The sequence below is a fragment of the Onychostoma macrolepis genome, chromosome 14 (assembly GCF_012432095.1).
Source record: "Onychostoma macrolepis isolate SWU-2019 chromosome 14, ASM1243209v1, whole genome shotgun sequence".
Lineage (NCBI taxonomy): Eukaryota > Metazoa > Chordata > Actinopteri > Cypriniformes > Cyprinidae > Onychostoma > Onychostoma macrolepis.
In genome coordinates this window covers 30,222,772-30,242,311 of record NC_081168.1, presented here as the reverse complement: position 1 = coordinate 30,242,311, position 19,540 = coordinate 30,222,772, and the positions used below count along the sequence as shown (strand labels likewise).

The following is a 19,540-nucleotide window of genomic DNA, read 5'->3' as shown; positions in this document are numbered from 1 at the left end:
GGTTTGGGACAACACGTCAGTAAATAATGACAGAATTAAAATTTTAGGGTGAACCATCCCTTTAATGACAATCGGCAGCATGTTTAGTTCTGTCCCTTTAAGAGCTGCACACATCTAATATACAGACATGCATCTGTTTTCCCTCAGCTGTTTACTTTCATTTTAGACATAACCAACTGTGATTATATGTAAACTCTGTTTTCATAGTGTTAGCGCAAAAGATAACTTAGTCCAGTAATCATGCACTGTTTTAAAGGTTTTTTGTACGCACGCTCAGAAAAAGCACACATCAGAACAGCACGTGAATGAAACGAAACATTTAACCTGTAAGGCTTTAAAGCACATGCAAATAATGTACTTTTGTGATTGCGAATAAGTGCAGTGTCCCGTGAGTGTAACTCTACCGCTGAGTTAACACTGATGTGAATGTATGTGGCGTCGTACAGTATATAGAGACGGCGGCGCCAGAACTGTGCTGTAGCGCGATACCACGATATTTCTTCAAAAGCAGATCGTGGAGGCATTTTTATCATCCACAATCAAAATAGTCATATCGCACACCCCTACATAAGACATAGAAAATATCCACATTTCACATTGAGTGCTTTGATAATATAATTGCACATACATGACATCATTGCGTGGTTATGTAAACAAACTAGTGAACTGAACCAGTTCATTGAAATAAACTGTCCAAAACAATCAGTTTGTGGAAAATAATCGGATTTCTCTGTTTGAGGCTCTGATTACAGATACAAATGTTGAAAATAATGTTCAGTCTCTTGCTCAGACTGATCATTTCACTTCATAAGACCTCAATATATCATCAGGAGCCACAGGGATTCATTTTGTGTTCCTTGATTTGCTTTTTTTGTTCTCAAAAACATGCAGCCACTGACGAGCATTTTTTTGAATCACTAAGGAGGACGGTTTCAGCTAAAAATCTTCTTTACTGTTCTACTGAAGAAAAAAAAAAGTCACCTACATCTTGAATGACCTGAAGGTGAGTAAATTAACAGCACATTTTAATTTCTGGGTGAACTATGCTTTTAAAGGGGTCATGTATTGAGGAAGAAAATTTCGCTTGATCTTAAGTGTTTGATGTGCTAGAAAAACATTGATTTTTTTTTCTTTTTCATTTATTGAAACCAAAACAGCAGAAATGACTGAATTTCTGCAACTTTGCAATGACACATACATGAACAGATCAACAAGATTAACCGAGGTCGTTTTTCCGCTCTGCAGATCCTTTCAAGATGAAAAAAACAATGCCAGTAGTTTCATTTCAACAGCAACAACAAACGTTCAGTCTGTTCTTAATGATTTGAGTGGCACATTTCAACACAGGCCGTTATTGTGAATATGATGCAGCTTTAAAAAAAGGCTGTTAAATAAAAAATTATATTATAATATATATATATATATATATGAGACTATGCTGTCAAGATAGAAAAATATATCCCCATCCCAGCTACAGACAGACAGCACTGTGCAATTATGTTTTCATGCCCATTTCATACCTATTATTGAGAAATCTACTATTTCATTGACACATGGATCCAAGGCTCTCACCTCTTCAGTGATTGAGTCTAGTGAAGACGTGGCCTCGTCATACAGAAAAATGGGAGGGTTCTTAAGGATGGCCCGTGCGATGGCCACACGCTGCTTTTCTCCACCTGTCACAAGAAAAACCCACTCTAGATCACTCAAGAAGAAACCGTTCTGTTCCTCCATCTTCACTAGGGCTGTGAATCAGCATGGGTTTCACGATTCAATTCAATATCACGATGCAACACGATTATATAAAATTTATTTTGTGCATTTTTATTAAACTATACAAGCAGGCTACTACTTTAATTAATATATTAATGTTTAATGTATTCATATATAATTACAATGTAAATATAGCTTCAAAACATACAAGCAAATATAAAGTAATAAAGGGGGGGAAAAGAATTACAAGTGATAAACAAAAAACACTTTCAGTATCTAAGAGTACTTTAAGTATCCGGAAGTTAACAGAATATAATAGTTATAGGTTTTTCTTTTTTCCTCAGCATTATTGCCATTTGATTATTACTGATAAGTTCATAGACAGTGGCAGCTTTAATAGACTGCGTTCACACTAACGCACAGATCTGTTAACTGACTTTGTTTACATCAATTTCATAAAAGTATTCGCAAATGCATTTAAACGCAGCCACGAGCTTCAGGACAAACAAACACAAAGCGCATGTGAAAGTTTGTCAGTATGTGAGTTTCGTGCATCTAATACGTACTGCTTTCCAAACGGCAGAAATGAAAGTATATCTAAAGTAAAAGACTACAATAACACAGCGTGTCTCATGAAAGAATGAAGCCGCCATATGTGGGAAAAAGCCAAGCTCAGATTTAAAAATAGAGAGTGCATTTTTAATACTCGCGTGACAAGCGCGTATGTGAATGACGTCAGTCGGCTATAATCGATTATGGTCTATTAATGCATCGATGCAGAATCAGCCACGTCTGCATCTCAATGCAACTACGATTATCTTGATTCATTTCGACACTCCTAGTCTTCACAGACATTCACTTCCTCTCAGAAACACTCAGGGCTGGGGTTTGTACCTGAGAGCTTCAGGCCTCGCTCTCCGACCTGCGTCTCGTATCCATGAGGCATTCGGAGAATGGCGTCATGGATTCCAGCTAGTTTGGCCACACGGTAGACGTCCTCTGCGGTGGCGTTGATGTTACCATACAGCAGATTGTAAAATATGGTATTGTGGAAAAGCACGGCGTCCTGCAATTATATTTACATTTGATTCTTATCCTACATGGCACACAAGTAATTGTCATGACTTTTTCATAGCCTCAAATTAGGTCTGATTATGGTTCCCATGGTACCTTACTGCTAATTCATAATAAGATATTTATTTTAAAAGTAGTAAGAAAATAAAAATGTTCTCTAATGAGGTGATAATCACATCTGATGATTCTCAGAATTAGACGCAAAGCCTCACCTGCGGCACGACGCCCACAGCTTTCCTCAAGCTCTCCAAACTAACATCACGAATGTTCTGGCCTGCGATGAAGATGTTGCCCTGCTGCGGCTCGTAGAAACGAAAGAGCAGTCGGACAATCGTGCTCTTTCTAAAAACATAAAAAAATAAAATAACCTTTAAGCACGGTCAATTTTTATTTTCTGTTGTTCTACTTCTATTGCATCAAAGGGTCAATGTGAAAATGCTGGTCATTTACCTGAAGACTAAAGCTCATTGCAAAATCAAAAATAGGAGCCAAGGAAGTTTCTGAAATTAGTTTGATTTGACACAAAATGACCCAATAGTCATTTTTAGCAATGAATAATGTTTTTAAAAAGTTTTAAATGTTGGTTTGCAGCAGCTAATAAACTTATTTCCTACAAATTAAAGTAAAAAGATTCTCAACTTTATAAAAACAGAGCAGGCCTCAAATGATGGGATCCAGTCTTATCACAGTGTCAAACGGCAATAATCCCTCCAAAGAGTTTTTTGCCTTTACTGCTGTATTTCTCAAAGTAATGGAGCTCCAATTTGAACCCTATTGTGCCAAGTTCAGAGAAACATAACATAAGCATGTCTTTCCTTGAGCACTTACCCAGATCCACTGCCACCAACAATGGCCACCTTTTTCCCTGCAGGTACTTCAAAGGAAACCCCGTTAAGCACCTTTTGTCCCTCCAAGTACTCAAAATACACATCCTCAAACCTGATGGTGGCTTCCTGGGGTTTAACGAGCAGCGGCGGCGCCATTTCTTTCTCCTTTGGACACAAAGGTTATAAAAAAAACACACATTTAGCAGTCTGAAATTTACATTTTGAGGCTTGAAACAGAAAAACAGCTTTTCGCAAACATATTTCGAAGACAATCCATTGCAATGGCATGGTCAAAACAATGGCTCTCATGCAGCACTTTTACAGTAATTCTACACACAGATGCGTTATTTGAGAAATCAAATTAGGGTTTCACAATAATGGCTTGATGGGCAACGCTGTCACACGGTGAAAACCATTACTGATCACTGCGAACAATCGGACAGATTTTATTCACGGTAATTACAGGCTGCATACAAAATTAGCCAAACGAAGAATGAGATTCATCAACCTCCCCCACTGATTCTATGAAAGACAGGAAACACTCAAATGTTTTCGGAATTAAAACAAATACTATGACGAATGACAGACTTTACTGCTTCAATTTGTAATATTCAACTCTGAAAGGAAGCTCTTGTCATGCATTTTAAAAAGCTCTGACATTTCAGAACGGTTGGAGCAAATAATGCAACGCCATTAACAGGGTTTCTTTTCACATTAAAATAACTCAGTGCGCTTAATTCTACAGCATGAAAGGCCTAGCGCACCTTTATTTTGGTGTCGATGCTGAGCAGAGTGAAGAGCGTGTTCATGTCTATGAGGGCCTGCCGGGTCTCTCTGTACACCGTTCCCAGAAAGTTGAGCGGCATAGAGAGCTGGAAGAGCAGCCCGTTCACCATCACTAGATCACCCACAGTCATGCTGCCTGCGGGAAGAAGACGACAAAGCACACAGAATGTAGGGCTGGACCATATGGACAAAAATATCACAGTATCTTTTTTTTTTTTTTCCATATCAAACAATATCGATATTTGTGATGCGATGTAGGAAAACCCGTGGGACATTTTCAGGAAATTCAAAAATTTTCAAAATTGGGGTTTCATTACGTTATTATTCTATACCAATAACTCAATCCAAGCAGCTGAGTCCTTAGCCGTCTTCAAGAATCGGCTAAAAATACATCTCTTCCATCTTTATTTGACCCTCTAACTCTAGAACTCTATTCTAATTCTATTTTATCCATCTGTCGTCTTTTTTTATTTAAAAAAAAAAAAAAAATTACATATTTATTCTAACTTTTTTCTTTAAAAACTAACACTAGCTTTCTTTTTTTTTCTCTATTCTATCTACTTGTTTTCTTAAAAACAAAACAAAAAAACACTTGCTACGTGTCCTGTGTTAAGCTAACTGAGACTTGTCATAGTGCTTGCATGTTGTTGCTCTTTTGTTCATTTTGATTGCTTCTATTGTCCTCATTTGTAAGTCACTTTGGATAAAAGCATCTGCTAAACGACTAAATGTAATATAAATGTATAAAATCTTGTCTATCATCTCTGAAAATATCTTGGCAAAATTCACTTGTTTAGTGCAGAAAAATAGCGATTTATTGTGGCCAGCAGAAAAGACTGTCTTTCTCTAGTTTGCCAACACGTGCTGCGGAGGTGCTTCCCCTTAACACTACAAAGACAGTTCACCTATCAAAATAAACTATGTAACGTATATAATAAAGGTGTATCAATGCACATTTTCCGCTAGTCCTGTCCTAACAAAATTAGTTAAAATGAAAATAATCAATGTTTTAAAAATGTAAATTAAATTTGATTTACAGCAAAACACTGCATTTTTTCTTGTTTTTTTTGTCAAATAAGGTGCTGAACAACAGACCTCAAACTATATAAATTAAAACATGGATTAAAAAATTGATTGGTTGCATGATATTCCTTAAAAATAATACTGTTACTTTAAAAAGCACATTTCAGTATACCATAGTAGTATATTCTGTCATAATTTCTTCAAGTTAAACCAAACTTTTAGTTTGATGGTCTGTTGTGGAGATCTGCAAGTTTAAGTGTGAAGTTGATGGTAGTTTTTTCTCATGAAACAGTGTAAAGAAAAATGAAAGTTCATGTGTTCATGTCCTCATATATTGAGACACAGACGCTGAAAACACAGTGAGCATCACATGTGTTTGAGTACGTGTAATAAAGTCAAACCAAAATTTATTCAGGCACCTTCAACATTCTCACATTATCACAGTTTACTTGCTATAGTTTAGAAAATGGTAATAAAATATGACAAGAACTACATCAAGAATCAATCTTGATAATGTCAAATAACTTTGATAGAAAGGTATGTAATGAATTTGGTTGAACAGCTGTCAGTTGTTAAATTTCAGTATACCAATTATATACAAATATTATACCAATTTAGGTCAACCAATTACCAAGCAATGCTTCATTTTGTTCAGTCTGTAGTGTAAAAAGTTTGAATTAGCAATTAAAGAAAAAACATGAAAAAAAACAAAGCAAAACATGGTCAAAAAGTGTCTGAATAATTTTTGGTCCCAAATTTGATAAATTTTTATTGGTAGTCCACTGTATGAAGAATTTTTGGGTATAATGTCACAGTTTACTTTATTTTACTATCCCACTTACATAAATGAACTATAGTGTCCTGCACCCACTAGGAAAAAAAAAAATCTAGAAGTATATCTGGTGTGTGAATTATTTTTGGCTTGATTGTAGATGAAACTGTGCCATTCATTCACACAGAGATACAGAAAATGCAGACTTTGTTTTAAAAATGTTTTTTTTTTTATCAAAATCTCAATATATGATATCATTTATCGCCCAGCTCTAAGAGAATGCATTTACTTTGAGACTCTTTACACGTGGCATTCACAGATTTCCTACTGGCTGATTTCCTGGCCACATTCATCTCTAATTATATCAGCGTGTCACTGCATGTTGCTGAGGTATATTGTAATTGGAAATCTGAAAAGAAAAGAAAAAAAGGCTACAAGAAATCACTGATTTTCACCTGCCATTATGCCTTTGCTTGCCAGCACCATGATGGCGGTAAGGCCGACGCTGAAGACGACGCTCTGACCGAAGTTGAGCATGGCCAGAGTAGAGGTGGTCTTCAGAGACGACGACTCATACACCTTCAGAAAACTATCGTAACGCTCCGCCTCATACTTCTCATTGTTGAAGTACTGAAAGAGAGAGAGAGAGAGAGAAAAACACGAAAAGACCTGGTTAAGAAAAAGGGCACAACAGCACGGCTACAAAAGGAAGGTCATGAAAATCATCAGTTTAGATATACTTGAAAGACACATTTGATCCATGTTCGAGTTTCTTTCTTCTGTTGAACACAAAAGACATTTTGAAGAATGAGTGAACAATTTATGAAAAGTAACCTAGCAAATTGGCTAGTGATTTGACAGTGTTACCCGCCACAGCTGATTTTTACCCGCATTTGGCGGGTGTTAATTTCAAACCCTGATTATAGACGTTTTTCCTGAACGCGGAAGTCACGCCTGACTCTTAACCGGAAGGATGCTTCGCCAGTGTTTCTAGTCAAATTAGCATGTATTGCGAGGTGATAATCTAATGTTAAAACCTATTAAAATGTTTTAAAAACACACATGGCTCCATAGCGCTATCACTTTACAGTGTCGCAATGACCCTCATTTGTAAGTGCTTCATGCCTCAAAATTTAACGAGTGTGTAGATGACAAAAAGCAGCCAACGTTGGGTACATTAAAAACAGATGGGCACTATTTGAATGGGTTCCAACAGAAGAGCATCCAATCGGAAGTTAGAATTCGTAATGGCGGCGCTCATCATTTATTCAGGAAAAAGGTCTGTAATGGTATATTATAGCATTTACATGCCAAAAAAACCACAGGAAATAGCATGATATTACCACTGAACAAAAACACTTTGAGTGTGAGCCTGCTTATACCAGTTAAAGGTCTCTGGGACGTGAAATCAAGCGTGTAACAAGCTGTGCCACATGTGAACATGCTGGTGATGCCTCAATCACACATCCAGATGCCATTAAAGCTACAAATCGCATCTCAAAACAGCAGCAGCTGAGTAAACCAAAGCCTAACGCCTTCACAGGCTCAGAGACGATACTGAGCGAGCGGCTCAAACATCTGAGACTCTTGAGCAGGGAGAGTGATGGGAGTGAAGACAGCTGCACAGAGAGCCACACGGCTCTGAACACAAGAGCGCCACAATTAATTAGCTCTGAAATATGACAAACAGTGGCGTGGCGATAAACAGACACTGTTGATTATGTGGAGGACAGTGACAGAATTATGCAGCAGAGCAACCAAGACAAAAAAATAATAATAGGATTATAAATTGACTTAACATATAAATGATATATAAATGTCACGATTCATTTAAAACAAAAAACACCACCACTTGTGTGTAGCACTGAAAAGCAGCGCTTGATTTACATATAAACAAAAATAGCAAAGGAACTTGAAAAATTGAGTCTAAAATTTAAGTTACTGAATACTAACTCTTTTGGTTTATTGAATGGCATATAACAGCAACATCACACTCATACTTGTGCTGTAAATCTATGCATACACTGCCATTCAAAAGTTTGGGATCAGTAAGATTTCTGATGTTCTTTAAAAGAAGGTTCTTATGATCCTTCAAAAATCATTCTAAAATGCTGATTTCTCATCAATGTTGGAAACATCTGTGCTGCTTAACTTTTATTTTGGAAATTGTAATACATTTTCTCAGGATTCTTTAATTAAAAAGTTTAAAAAGAACAGCATTTATTCAAAATAGAAATCTTTTGTAACAATATATTCTACGGTTCAAAAGTTTGGGGTCAGTACAATTATTCTTACTTTTTTTTTAAGAAATTATTTTTATTCAGTAAATTATTTGGCAAAATATTCAGAAAAGATCTGTTAAATTGACTAAAAGTGACAGTAAAGACTTCATTGATAATAAATCAGCATATTAGAATGATTTCTGAAATATCATGTGACACTGAAGACTGGAGTAATTACTGTTTTTTTTTTTGTATATTTGATCAAATAAATACAGCCTTAAAGGACTTCTATATAATAATAAAAAATAAAAAAATAAAAAAATAAAACCTGTACCGATCCAAAACTTTTGAAATGCAGGGTAAATGCCATTAAGTTGTGCTGATATTTCGTGGTGCCACTGAGAAAGATGGTGCATCTTGTAAGTAGTACGATAATCTCAGCACGTTTATTAGCACATAACGGACAGCTCTCCTGAACATTTCATTACAGCTCATCAACTCAGCAAAGACTCCTGTGCCAATTATCAGAGGAAGTGAAATGTTTGGAGGACTGTTTTGCTTTAAAGAGGAGCCTAGCACTGTCAGCGAGTGTGTTTAGAGAGAAACAGACAGATACGGGGGTATTTGTGCTAGTGTAACAGATCCGGAGTGGGTGGAGATCTCATTATGCATGCACACGGGCTTAAAGTCATACTAAATCTACATGCACTGACACCAGAGAGCGGACACAAAGCTGCTCTTAACAAGAACAAGAACAGATTGAGCTGAAGAGCAAAGGATGCGAGAGTTGAGACAGAAACGGAGCACAACAGCCTGTTAGATAATAAGACACTTCTAAATAACAATTACAGAGTAATATTAATTAAGTGAATGTACTTACTTTATGGTTAGGGTTAGGATGAGGGTTTGGTTTATGGTTACTTGCATGTAATTATGCATAATTAATTGTTATTATAAAAGTAAGTACATGTATCATGTAACAAGGACACCTTAATATAAAGTGTTACCGACTTTTGTTCCTCCCATGAACACAAATGAAGATAATTTTCTGTTTATTGAAAGTCTAGGCAAAATTCATTTTAAAAATTAAGGCTTAATCTTAAAAAAATGTAATAAAACATCATGAAAGAAATCCATATGAATTGAGCAGAGCTGCATTACTTGAAGGTCAAAGTGGCCTGTTGACTCAACAGCAGCTCTAATACTGTCTGTCTGAATGAGCAACCGAAGTCAAGCCTGTATTCTATTCGTGATAATAACCTGTAATCATAGATGACCACAGTAACATCAAAGACATCCATAAAACTGGAGAGTCTCATCACGTCTGACACAAGAGTCCAATCACTCTGAGCAGAGAGGAAAGCATTCGTGTGCGGACCACAAAACTGATGAGAGGACGGCGACTGGATCTAAAACCTTCATATGACACTCAGCTCATATCTGCATCTCAGTTAACAACAACACACATGAAAACCAGCAACATTTATTAGACACATATGTGCAGCAAAAAGCGGCACTGTATGACGTGAGAGCCCGGTTTCATTCACACAGCAGAGCTCTGCCAAAAACAAGCCTGTGATTTCTTTCAGTTATAGAATACAGTTGTCACTCCCATAAACACCTGCACTGTGTGTGAGCGCTGCTGTATTAATGACTCAGATACAGGACTGTGTGAACGTGGTCCCACATAGAGCTGGGCACTGACACAGATTTCACACGTCGAGCCCGATTCACAAGCTCTTGGTTTCAGAAACAACTGCAAAACAAAGATTTGACTCACTATTTTGTTAAAATGTATTTGAAGTCGCTGTCAAATGCTGACAGTGCATCGTGCATTTTTTTTTTTTTTGTGAATGCATCAAATGTTGCAAGGTTTCATGTAGTCAATGATGTACACAGACTCTCATTTTTAGGTTCAAACTACAATTGTATCCAGTCAGAGTTTAATAGTTTGAGCCGATTTTAGAACAGATATTGGCATTATTTGTGCAATCATAGCAGTCTCGGTTCAAATTGATTCAAATGGATTAATTGATTGTGTCAACCCAGTGTTACATAGAGCACATCAATTATGGCAAACTGAAGCTCAAACGTTCTTAAATGACGTGTGGAACAAACCTCATTGCAATGCACACCTTTAAGATTCACAAAATGAAGGTAAGTAAATCATTTTTGGGTGAACTATCCTTTTAGTATGAAAGCACTTTTCTGCCCGTTTCTGACTTTTGTCTCTGAATTTTGTGACATTAACTTGATATTGTGACCTATAAAGTCAGAATTGTGTGATAGAAGCTCACCATTCTGAGAAATAAAGTCAAATTTGCAAAATATAAATTTGCAATTGTGAGTTATAAAGTCAGAATTGTGAGATATATACTTGCAACTGTAAACAAATGTCAGTCTTTTTCCACAGAATTGGACTTTATAGCTTGCAATTGAGAGTCTACATTTTACAACTCTGAGAATTGAGTTTCAAAGTCAGATTTGCATTATATAAACTCACATTCACCTGAAAAAAAAAAAAAAATTGCAAGATTATATTTTGTATTTCTGACTATTTCGTAAATGCAAGTTTATATCATGCAATTCTGACTTTGTAACTTGCAATTGTGAGTTTGAATCATTTAATTCTGAGGAAAAAAGTCTGTAATGTATTGTAAACTCAAAAATGCCAATGTCAATGTCACAATGACATTTTTTATTTTTTATTCAGTGGCACAAAAGGGCTTCCATACTTTAGCATTTGATGCTAGAAAACAAAAAGCAGGGTTGTAGATTATACTCAGGCATGTTGCACTAACAGTGCAGTTTATCATGTGACCCACCTTAACGGTTTCATAATTGAGGAGAGAATCGATAGCAGCGTTTCCAGCATCATTATCAGCCTTATTCATCTGGATCCTGAACCGCGTCCTGATCAGAGACACAGAAGGTGATTAATACAGCAGTGATCAATGCAGCAGACAATGACTGCTCTCTGACAGACGCATACAGTACCTCCACTGCGTGACAGCGACGGTGAACGCGGTGTATGCCGAGAGGGTCCCCACAGTGACCAGAGCAAACTGACCGCCACACTTATAATACTGCAGAGAAACAACAAAACAGTTGTGAGGAATCGAAAGAGCGACACGTCCCGAGGCTCCAGAGATGAGATGCATCATCTATCCTCATAAATCCACGCTCACATTCATTTTACCTTGCATTTTCACCAGCTAATGGAGTGTGGCAAATGGAGAAATATGCTGTTAATGTTTCTGCCATCACTAAAGGATTCGGATTTATCAGCCTGCGGAGGTGAATATTAGGCACATAAAGAAACCACAATACAAGACTATTAATGCTAGTCAAGTATTACCATCTCGTGAGCACACGCGACTGAGCGAAGGGTCTCTGACTACATACTGTACGTGTGAGCTGAACTTTGGATGTGTGTTTCTCATGATCTGGGTGTGATCACGTCTAACGCTCTAATCCTTACACAAAGCTATCATGTGACTTCAGGAGATTTCAGCTCATTCTTGCTCTAGCATAAGGGTTAATGATGTGCTATACTCGAGAGCGTCACTTTACTAATGATGTCTCACATTAGCCTAGGGAATAAAGAATGACTTATTCCACAAATTCACTGCTATGCGATGTTCCCTCCGAGCTGCGTGTAAATGTAGTCATATATAACAGACAGGTCAAATAAAGAAGAGTGGCTTGATTAAGTGCTGGTAAGAGCAGATGATGGGCACAGCATGGTAATAAACTTAGAGACATTTACAGTAACACACGTGTGCAAACTCTACTACATAGGGATGTTTTAGATTTTTACTGCAAAATAATTCACATGTACACTTTTTTTTTTAAAATTACTTTACATATATCAGTTTAAATGCTTCAGTTTGTTTTCTATTCCATTCTATTATCAGTTTCACTTCTTCAGTTCGTTAGTATATTATATTATATTCCATTATTAAAAAGAATTGAGCTGTTCTGCATGAAATGTTTACTCTGGTAACCTAAAATGCGCATCATTTAGTTTCATCAATGGTCAAAACAAATATAAACAGTACAACAGAGTTAAAAGTTACATAGTTTTTGTGCGCGCGTGCTGTACAGGTCTGGAATAAAGAATGTTTTTGCTCAGGTGGCAAAATATCCACCCAATAGAGAAGTTTTGCTCAGCAAGAAAAATAAAATTAGAGGAAACATTGCAGCTGTTGTGTCTATACATGGTCTGGTGAATGTCAAGATGAGCAGTAGCAATTTCCAGATTCTCAGATTTCAGATACTCATTTAGTACAGGAAGCCCCACTGAGAAAAAGACACCGCATAATCACCATAAAATCTGTATTTGACTGCATCGTAGCATCTGTTGTTGCAGTTACAGACAGTGTGCTTGTTAACACAAACTCAAAGCGTTTGTGTCACATTCATAGCAGTGAAATGCTTGTCCTACTGATTATCTCCAACAAAAACAACTCTGTTTTAAAAACTCAAACTGCAACAAAATGAACATTTTAAAACCGATTTCACTCAATATTTTTTGGGGGTAAACCGTATTCGAGGTCAAATGCTGACCTTGCATAAGTGGATTTTTTGTAAATGCAGCAATTGTCTATGTTGCCAGGTATAGTGAACAGCTAGCGTGCATCTTCTTTGCTTGCAGGAGGAATTGATTATTTTTCTTATTATTCATTTGATCACTATCAGTAGCAGCTACAAAAATAGCACAATGCACTTAGTGAACATTGTTCTTTTTTACTTTATTGTTGTTGTATTATAAAGCAATAAGCCACTCCAGGCCATTAATGTGCATTTACTGACGCTCTGTGAAATTTTGCCTGCAAAATCCTGTCATTCCAATAGGAATCGGGAGTTTCCCGCGAGGAAAATATTCTTCCCCACGCAAGTTTTGCTCATATTCAAACTGGTCCCACGAATTTGCCGCTGTGAGACTCGAAAGTGGGAAATTGACTTCTTAGGCCATGTTCAGACTGTCAGAAAAAAAAATCTTTTTTCCATATCTAGATGGGTTTTAAATGTCTGAACAGCAAAAAAAAAAAAAAAAAAACACATGGAATGTGATTTTTATTTATTTATTTTTTTATATGATACAAACCACATATGTAGGTGTTTGAAATGCAGATTTTTACAGATGCATCTCAAAATCGGATTTAAATTTGTATTTTGCATCACTCTTAATGCCACAAACATGATAACGAATGACAGAAATGGCAGAAATATTCATAAAGTATTCAAACTACAGCACAGAACATCACAATATATACTGACGCTGAGGTTTCTTGTTCTGCACCGCGTCTTGATAGGACGCTTAATATGGACATTGAGACGATGCACCTCCATTTTTCTGCATCTGTTTTGAAAAATCATCCCATGAAAAACATGGGTATGACTGGACATGCAAATCTAGTTTGATCACTTGCAATTAATAGTGAGGACTAGGGTTGTAACGATATACCGGTATGACGGTCTATCATGGTTTGACCTTGCACGGATATCATACCGTAAACATTTGCGTATCTATGGTTTAAAAAAAAATAATGAATGAAAAATAAATAAAATCTCACCCGTGCATATGCTACTTATTTTCTCTCGGCTGCTTCACTCTGCATTCACTTGGCTGCTTACACGCACTTACAGCAGAGAAAATGACAGATTATATCTAATCTCCATCCTCGCCGTTGTCCTTGAGAACGGATCAAATTTGCAAAAACTGTGGACGCAAAGTGGCTGCAAAAGCAGGCAATACATCCAGCATGTTTGATCACATGACACCATCCCTCGGTGCAGATAAAGGTAAGTTATAAGTTAAGGCCGTATGATTTCCGTGATGAACATGGCATTTACAGTATAACGAGGATGTCACATAAAATGCATCTGATTGATGGATAAATCAAAAGTAGATTTGACTACATTGTGTCTGTGAAGCACGAAGAGACCGCTATATAAATAATCTGCTTGTTATGTCTCTGAGTGGCGCCGTTTTATCTACTACATACTGAAGTGCGCATGACACTAACAGTGTTTTGCAGCGTCTACATAAACATCACCAGAGCTGCTCGGAGAGAAAACTTACATTTCCTAGCTTTATATGAGAAAAAAACATTGTCAAATACACTCTGAAACTCAAAGGTTCGCTACAACCCGTCAAAATAAAAGTTATGACAGAAATATATTAGCATTGTACAATGTACAAAAGTTACAATAACAACAATATTATTCTTTATAATAATGAATTGAATTAAACATTATTTTTAAGGAATATCATGTTTGTCCGTGTTTTAACTTCGTATAACTCTGCTGTGCAGCACTTTGCCAAAAATAAATGTTGTTACATTTTCATTTGATAACATTTTAAAACATTAAATAAAATGTTAAAGTGTGATATAGATATGCATAAGGCTTATAGCTTTATTTTTTGTTTTATTTATTCTTCAGAAGGGAGACTTCAATACTTTCATTAAAATGGTTTCAAGTTTTTTGCAATAAAGGATTTATTCATTCAAATAACTTGTTCTTATTCTTTTAAGAGTCATTGTTGCTGATAAGAATTGTTTAATATATACCGTGATAGCTTGAAACTGTGATATCGATTATCATACCCTGGTGAGGGCAGTCTGCCTAAAAAGATCTGATTTGAGAAAAAAATAATAATAATATGGTTTGCCTGCAGTCTGAACATAGCCTTACGAGACAATGGACCTTTTTTGCTTGCAATATTTTTATACAGTTTCACTAATGTGCCTGCACCTTTAGTGATTTTACCACATTTAATGTGAGATTTTGGCACTCTTCATGTTGTGAACAGCCGTTACTTGTGGTAAAATTGTGGCTTTATAAACAATAACACTTTAATATGGGCCAATTCTCACTAGTTGCTTATTAGCATGCCTATTATTAACATATTGGCTGTTTATTCTGCATGACCATATTCTACATTCCTAATACCTAAACTTAACAACTACCTTACTATTAAGAAGCAGCAAATTAGGAGTTTGAGGCAAAAGTCACAGTTAATGGGTTGTTAATAGTGAGAATTGGACCTTAAAATAAAGTGTGACCTTATAAACTTACCAACATATGAGGATATCTTTGGACTTACCAAAATGCTGCTGACCAGGATCATTTCAAAGAGCGTAGGCCCCAGGTTAAAGACCAGAGCGCTGAGCACGAAGCTGATTCCTCGAGTGCCACGGTCAATGGCTTTGGACAGCGCTCCGGTCTGCCTGCTCAGGTGGAAGCCCAGGTCCAGGTTGTGAAGATGGAGAAAGACGTTCTTGGCTATCCTCCTGATGGAGCTCTGAGCCACTTTCCCAAACACTGCGTTCCTCAGCTCATTGAAGAGAGCAGCACCGACGCGGGAAACGCCGTCTGAAAACACACGCGTTCACCGTCAACACAACACTCAATTAAAAGCACAGAAAACAAAAATGAGATGAAGCGTGTGCCGCTTCATTTACATAGTTTCTGAAGAAACAAAGGGAGTCATTGCATGCGGCGTTGACAACTTCCAATAAATTAGGAGTTATTGGAGACACTCTCAGCAGCACTTTCATGCCCCTGGCAATGACAAAAATGAAGAGCCTAACATTGCACACTGCATATTATTTGCATGTGCGTCTGTATGAATGTTAACAAGCTTCAGGGAACATTCACAGTGTCACACATTAGACTGCATGACAACCGAGTACGCTGACGACTTCCTCTTCACTCAAGAGCACCTGAAGCTCATTAAACCAGCTCTTCTTGACCCACGAGTACATCTGACTCACTGTATAGCTGCTTTACAACATTAACACCGTTTAGGTAGCAAGAGCCTTGTTAAGGCTGTAAAGCAACTTTATGCAAGAAATATCAGTTTCAAAATTATTCTGATGCTACATTGATTAATACGAATGAGAATGGCTTCCGTTTCTTCCTCAAACGTCTGTAAGTTTAGTGAATAGCACACATTTAACTGAAGGAGGCTTCGGAGTTGCAAAAATGCACTAAACTACATACGGTTGCTTAAAGCAGAACTGGGGACCAAACAAAGCTCATTAGGAGTTTGTCAGTGGTTTGAAGCAGCTTGCCAGCGGTGGCTGTTAAACACCTTTGATTTAGAAATGTCCTTTCTAAAATAACCTACCGCTTATGTACATTCATTAAGTCTCATTCCAGTTTCATCTGGATTTACGAAAATAATTTCAATTTTAGGAAGTGTTCTCAGCAATTTAACATTGCATCAGCTACTGATGAACACGTTCATTTTTATTTGAATTCTCACTCAGTGGGTTATTTAACATGCATTACTAAGTCTTTTTAGTAAACACATTAAAATGCACAAATTCACATTATTTGCATGAAATGTAGGGGTTCACAAACTTTAGTTTTTTTGCTATCCAAACCTCTTTCACCTAATATACCCACATGAAGTACCCGTGCACTTTTAAAAGTAGTATGTTCATGTTCACGGTTCTTGGACATTGGTTAATGGTCACATGGCTTTTATTTGCATTGTCATATTAAAATTAATTATTTAATGTTACTTTTTCATGACTTAATTATCTTTTCATTAAACCCTGCAGTTCCTTCACGGAGCCTTAACACAATGTCATGTTTAATGCACTTCATGTTGTTGGCAACAATGAATGGCCATACAGTTAATTTTTAAAATATGAAGTTAGAATTGAGATACCAAAATCAATAATGAATTTGACATGAACATCCCATTTAGGTTTTATCTGCTCGTGGGAAACAAAACTGCTCTTAATGCATTAAATTCACAGCCTCAGGATGAATAGTGCTTTAAATACAATATCAATCAAGGCAAATTCTGCAGAGATAATCTGTGCCTTGCAGCACACACAAATCACGCAAGCAGCAGCAGAGAAGCATTTAATGGTCTGTGTGCACAGTACCTAATAGCTCTCATTAAAATATGCAGTTATGGAAAGACAGTGAATTTTCACTTTAAGACACAATGATTCTCTAAGTGCTTAGTTACCATTAGTCATTATCTTCATTTATCTTTATTCAAACATGCACTTGGGTGGCACAAACCACCATCTTCAACAAAAGCAAACTAAGACTAGAATGAATTCTGCACCGGTCAAACTCCATGACAAGGAAAATCATGTTCATCAATTTTATAATCACACCTGTACTGATCACAAATACCTCGCCTTAATGTTTTAGACTTACACTCTAAATGCTCGGGCCATCAAGTGCACAGAAAATGTCTGTGCTGAAATTATGCAACCGTTCTCTTCTAATGCATGGATGAAAACCACCCGATGATGGTGAGGTTTGTGGAAAACACAACATGTAAATAAGCTGCTTATGTTTAAAAAAAAAAAAAAAAAAGTGTTACAAGATAACACCCTTTCTGTCTTCTGACACATTCCTCTTCTGTCCTAGTAATAATACTGTATGTATTATTAAATGATGTACTATGAAAACCTCCTGAAACTATAACTATATATACTGGACCCAACAGAAAACCCAGGACAACTGTTATGGCTCATTTCATGCGCAAAATAGATCTTTACATAAAATTCTTAAAAGCATAGTAGCCGGTTTAACTGTCAGGTTTAGAGCAGGGCTATATTATATTTAACTATATCTAAAACTTATTTAAAAGAAACAAAAAAAAACAAACAAAAAAAAAAACTTGCGTTACTTAATGAAATAAACTTTAACTGAAATAAAACATTTTAAAAAAATGTTTTATGTCAGCTAGTTGCATAGGCAACATTTCCTAGTTTAAACTTGATGTACTAAAATAAACTGAAAAATAAAAATAAAAAACAATAGAAGCTATAAAGACACAGTAAAAAAATACAAAAAAAATGAAAACACCAAAAATACTAAAACTTGAACTAAAAATAAAATGAAAAGGGAAGAAAAAAACCCAACATTAATTAAAAGTTCAATAGTATCTCAATGACACTAAAACAATTCTGGTCTAGACAGAGTGAAAAATGGTCACAAAACACCAACACAATAAAATAAACACTGTGCTAACATTATTACCTCAGGAGAATAAAAAATACATTATATTTAATAAATAATGCTTCTAATTTTGGTGTATTGGTGGGAATGGTTGATGAGAATTGATGGGGAAAAAAAGAAGCCATTGTGGCGAATCAATTTTTCTCTCTGCTGACACAGTGTTATAGTTCAGCCAGGAGTTTGAGGTCAATGCTGTCAAATTGACGAGCAAATGAAATAGAAACCTCCAAATTGCATTTGCACCCAGAACAGATGCATGCATGACAAAAAGCATCACAATGAATCTAAAAAGCAATATTGACAAAACTTTTGGGGAAAGGTCAGTTGGCGCTTAATATGCAGCACGCTTCCCAAAATGAAGTCAAACACCTGCCAAGACAGGAGCAGGCAGCACTCACAGCCAATCAGAACAGCCGTTGCCATGGTGGCCACCGTGTTCGGCGCGTCGCTCAGGTTCAACATGTGTCCCGACATCTGGTTCAGGCCGTCCACCGCATATTTAAACATGAGGGGCACCATCACGTTGGTTATCTGGAGGACAAACAGAGAAAAGGAGAGGTTGATGTGAGCGCACCAAATGTTTTTCTTGGTTCCTGAGTGCACTGATGGGCAGAGGCATTAACAGCGGGCCGCGTGCGTCCTCCTGCAGACACCGCTCAAAATGAGTTGCTTGATGCATCCACTAATGGAATTGAAATGGTTATTAAAGATAATTAAAAGCTTGCGGACAGCTGCTGGGTCGTGCCAATAAACAGCGGCGCATTAGCCGGGCGACATTTCCCTTGAATCTGGCCCCACTTTTGCTCACCCCTTTCATCGCATGTGACTCATTTTAGATGAATGGTACATTTCTACACCATTCGATGACGAATCTTGAGTGAACCTCATTAAACTCGTGTCAAGAACATGTCCTGGTTATATTTCACCCCGAAAAGATCAGCAAGATATTTTGTATTGTGACATTTTTCATGACAGTTAAGCACATTTTCTACCACAATTTCCAAATTCATGCAGTTTTTTAAATGCGTGTGTGTGTGTGTATGTGTGCATGTATGTATGCATGCATGTATTATACACATACACAAACATACATATACACACACAATATTGTTTATTAC

The 19,540-nt window shown here is 36.7% G+C and overlaps 1 protein-coding gene across 1 annotated transcript in view; it reads right to left on the bottom strand.

Moving 5' to 3' along the window:
• The window catches only part of abcb7 (ATP-binding cassette, sub-family B (MDR/TAP), member 7), a 49,832-nt gene that overhangs the window by 12,632 nt on the left and 17,660 nt on the right, over positions 1-19,540 (bottom strand). The window contains exons 5-14 of the mRNA XM_058797982.1: positions 18,821-18,953; positions 15,532-15,800; positions 11,415-11,503; positions 11,243-11,330; positions 6,651-6,825; positions 4,379-4,536; positions 3,616-3,779; positions 3,000-3,129; positions 2,608-2,779; positions 1,573-1,676 (exon numbers count right to left, since the gene is read on the bottom strand). Coding sequence (XP_058653965.1) covers positions 1,573-1,676; positions 2,608-2,779; positions 3,000-3,129; positions 3,616-3,779; positions 4,379-4,536; positions 6,651-6,825; positions 11,243-11,330; positions 11,415-11,503; positions 15,532-15,800; positions 18,821-18,953 — 1,482 coding nt within the window. The remainder of the gene's footprint in view (positions 1-1,572; positions 1,677-2,607; positions 2,780-2,999; positions 3,130-3,615; positions 3,780-4,378; positions 4,537-6,650; positions 6,826-11,242; positions 11,331-11,414; positions 11,504-15,531; positions 15,801-18,820; positions 18,954-19,540) is intronic.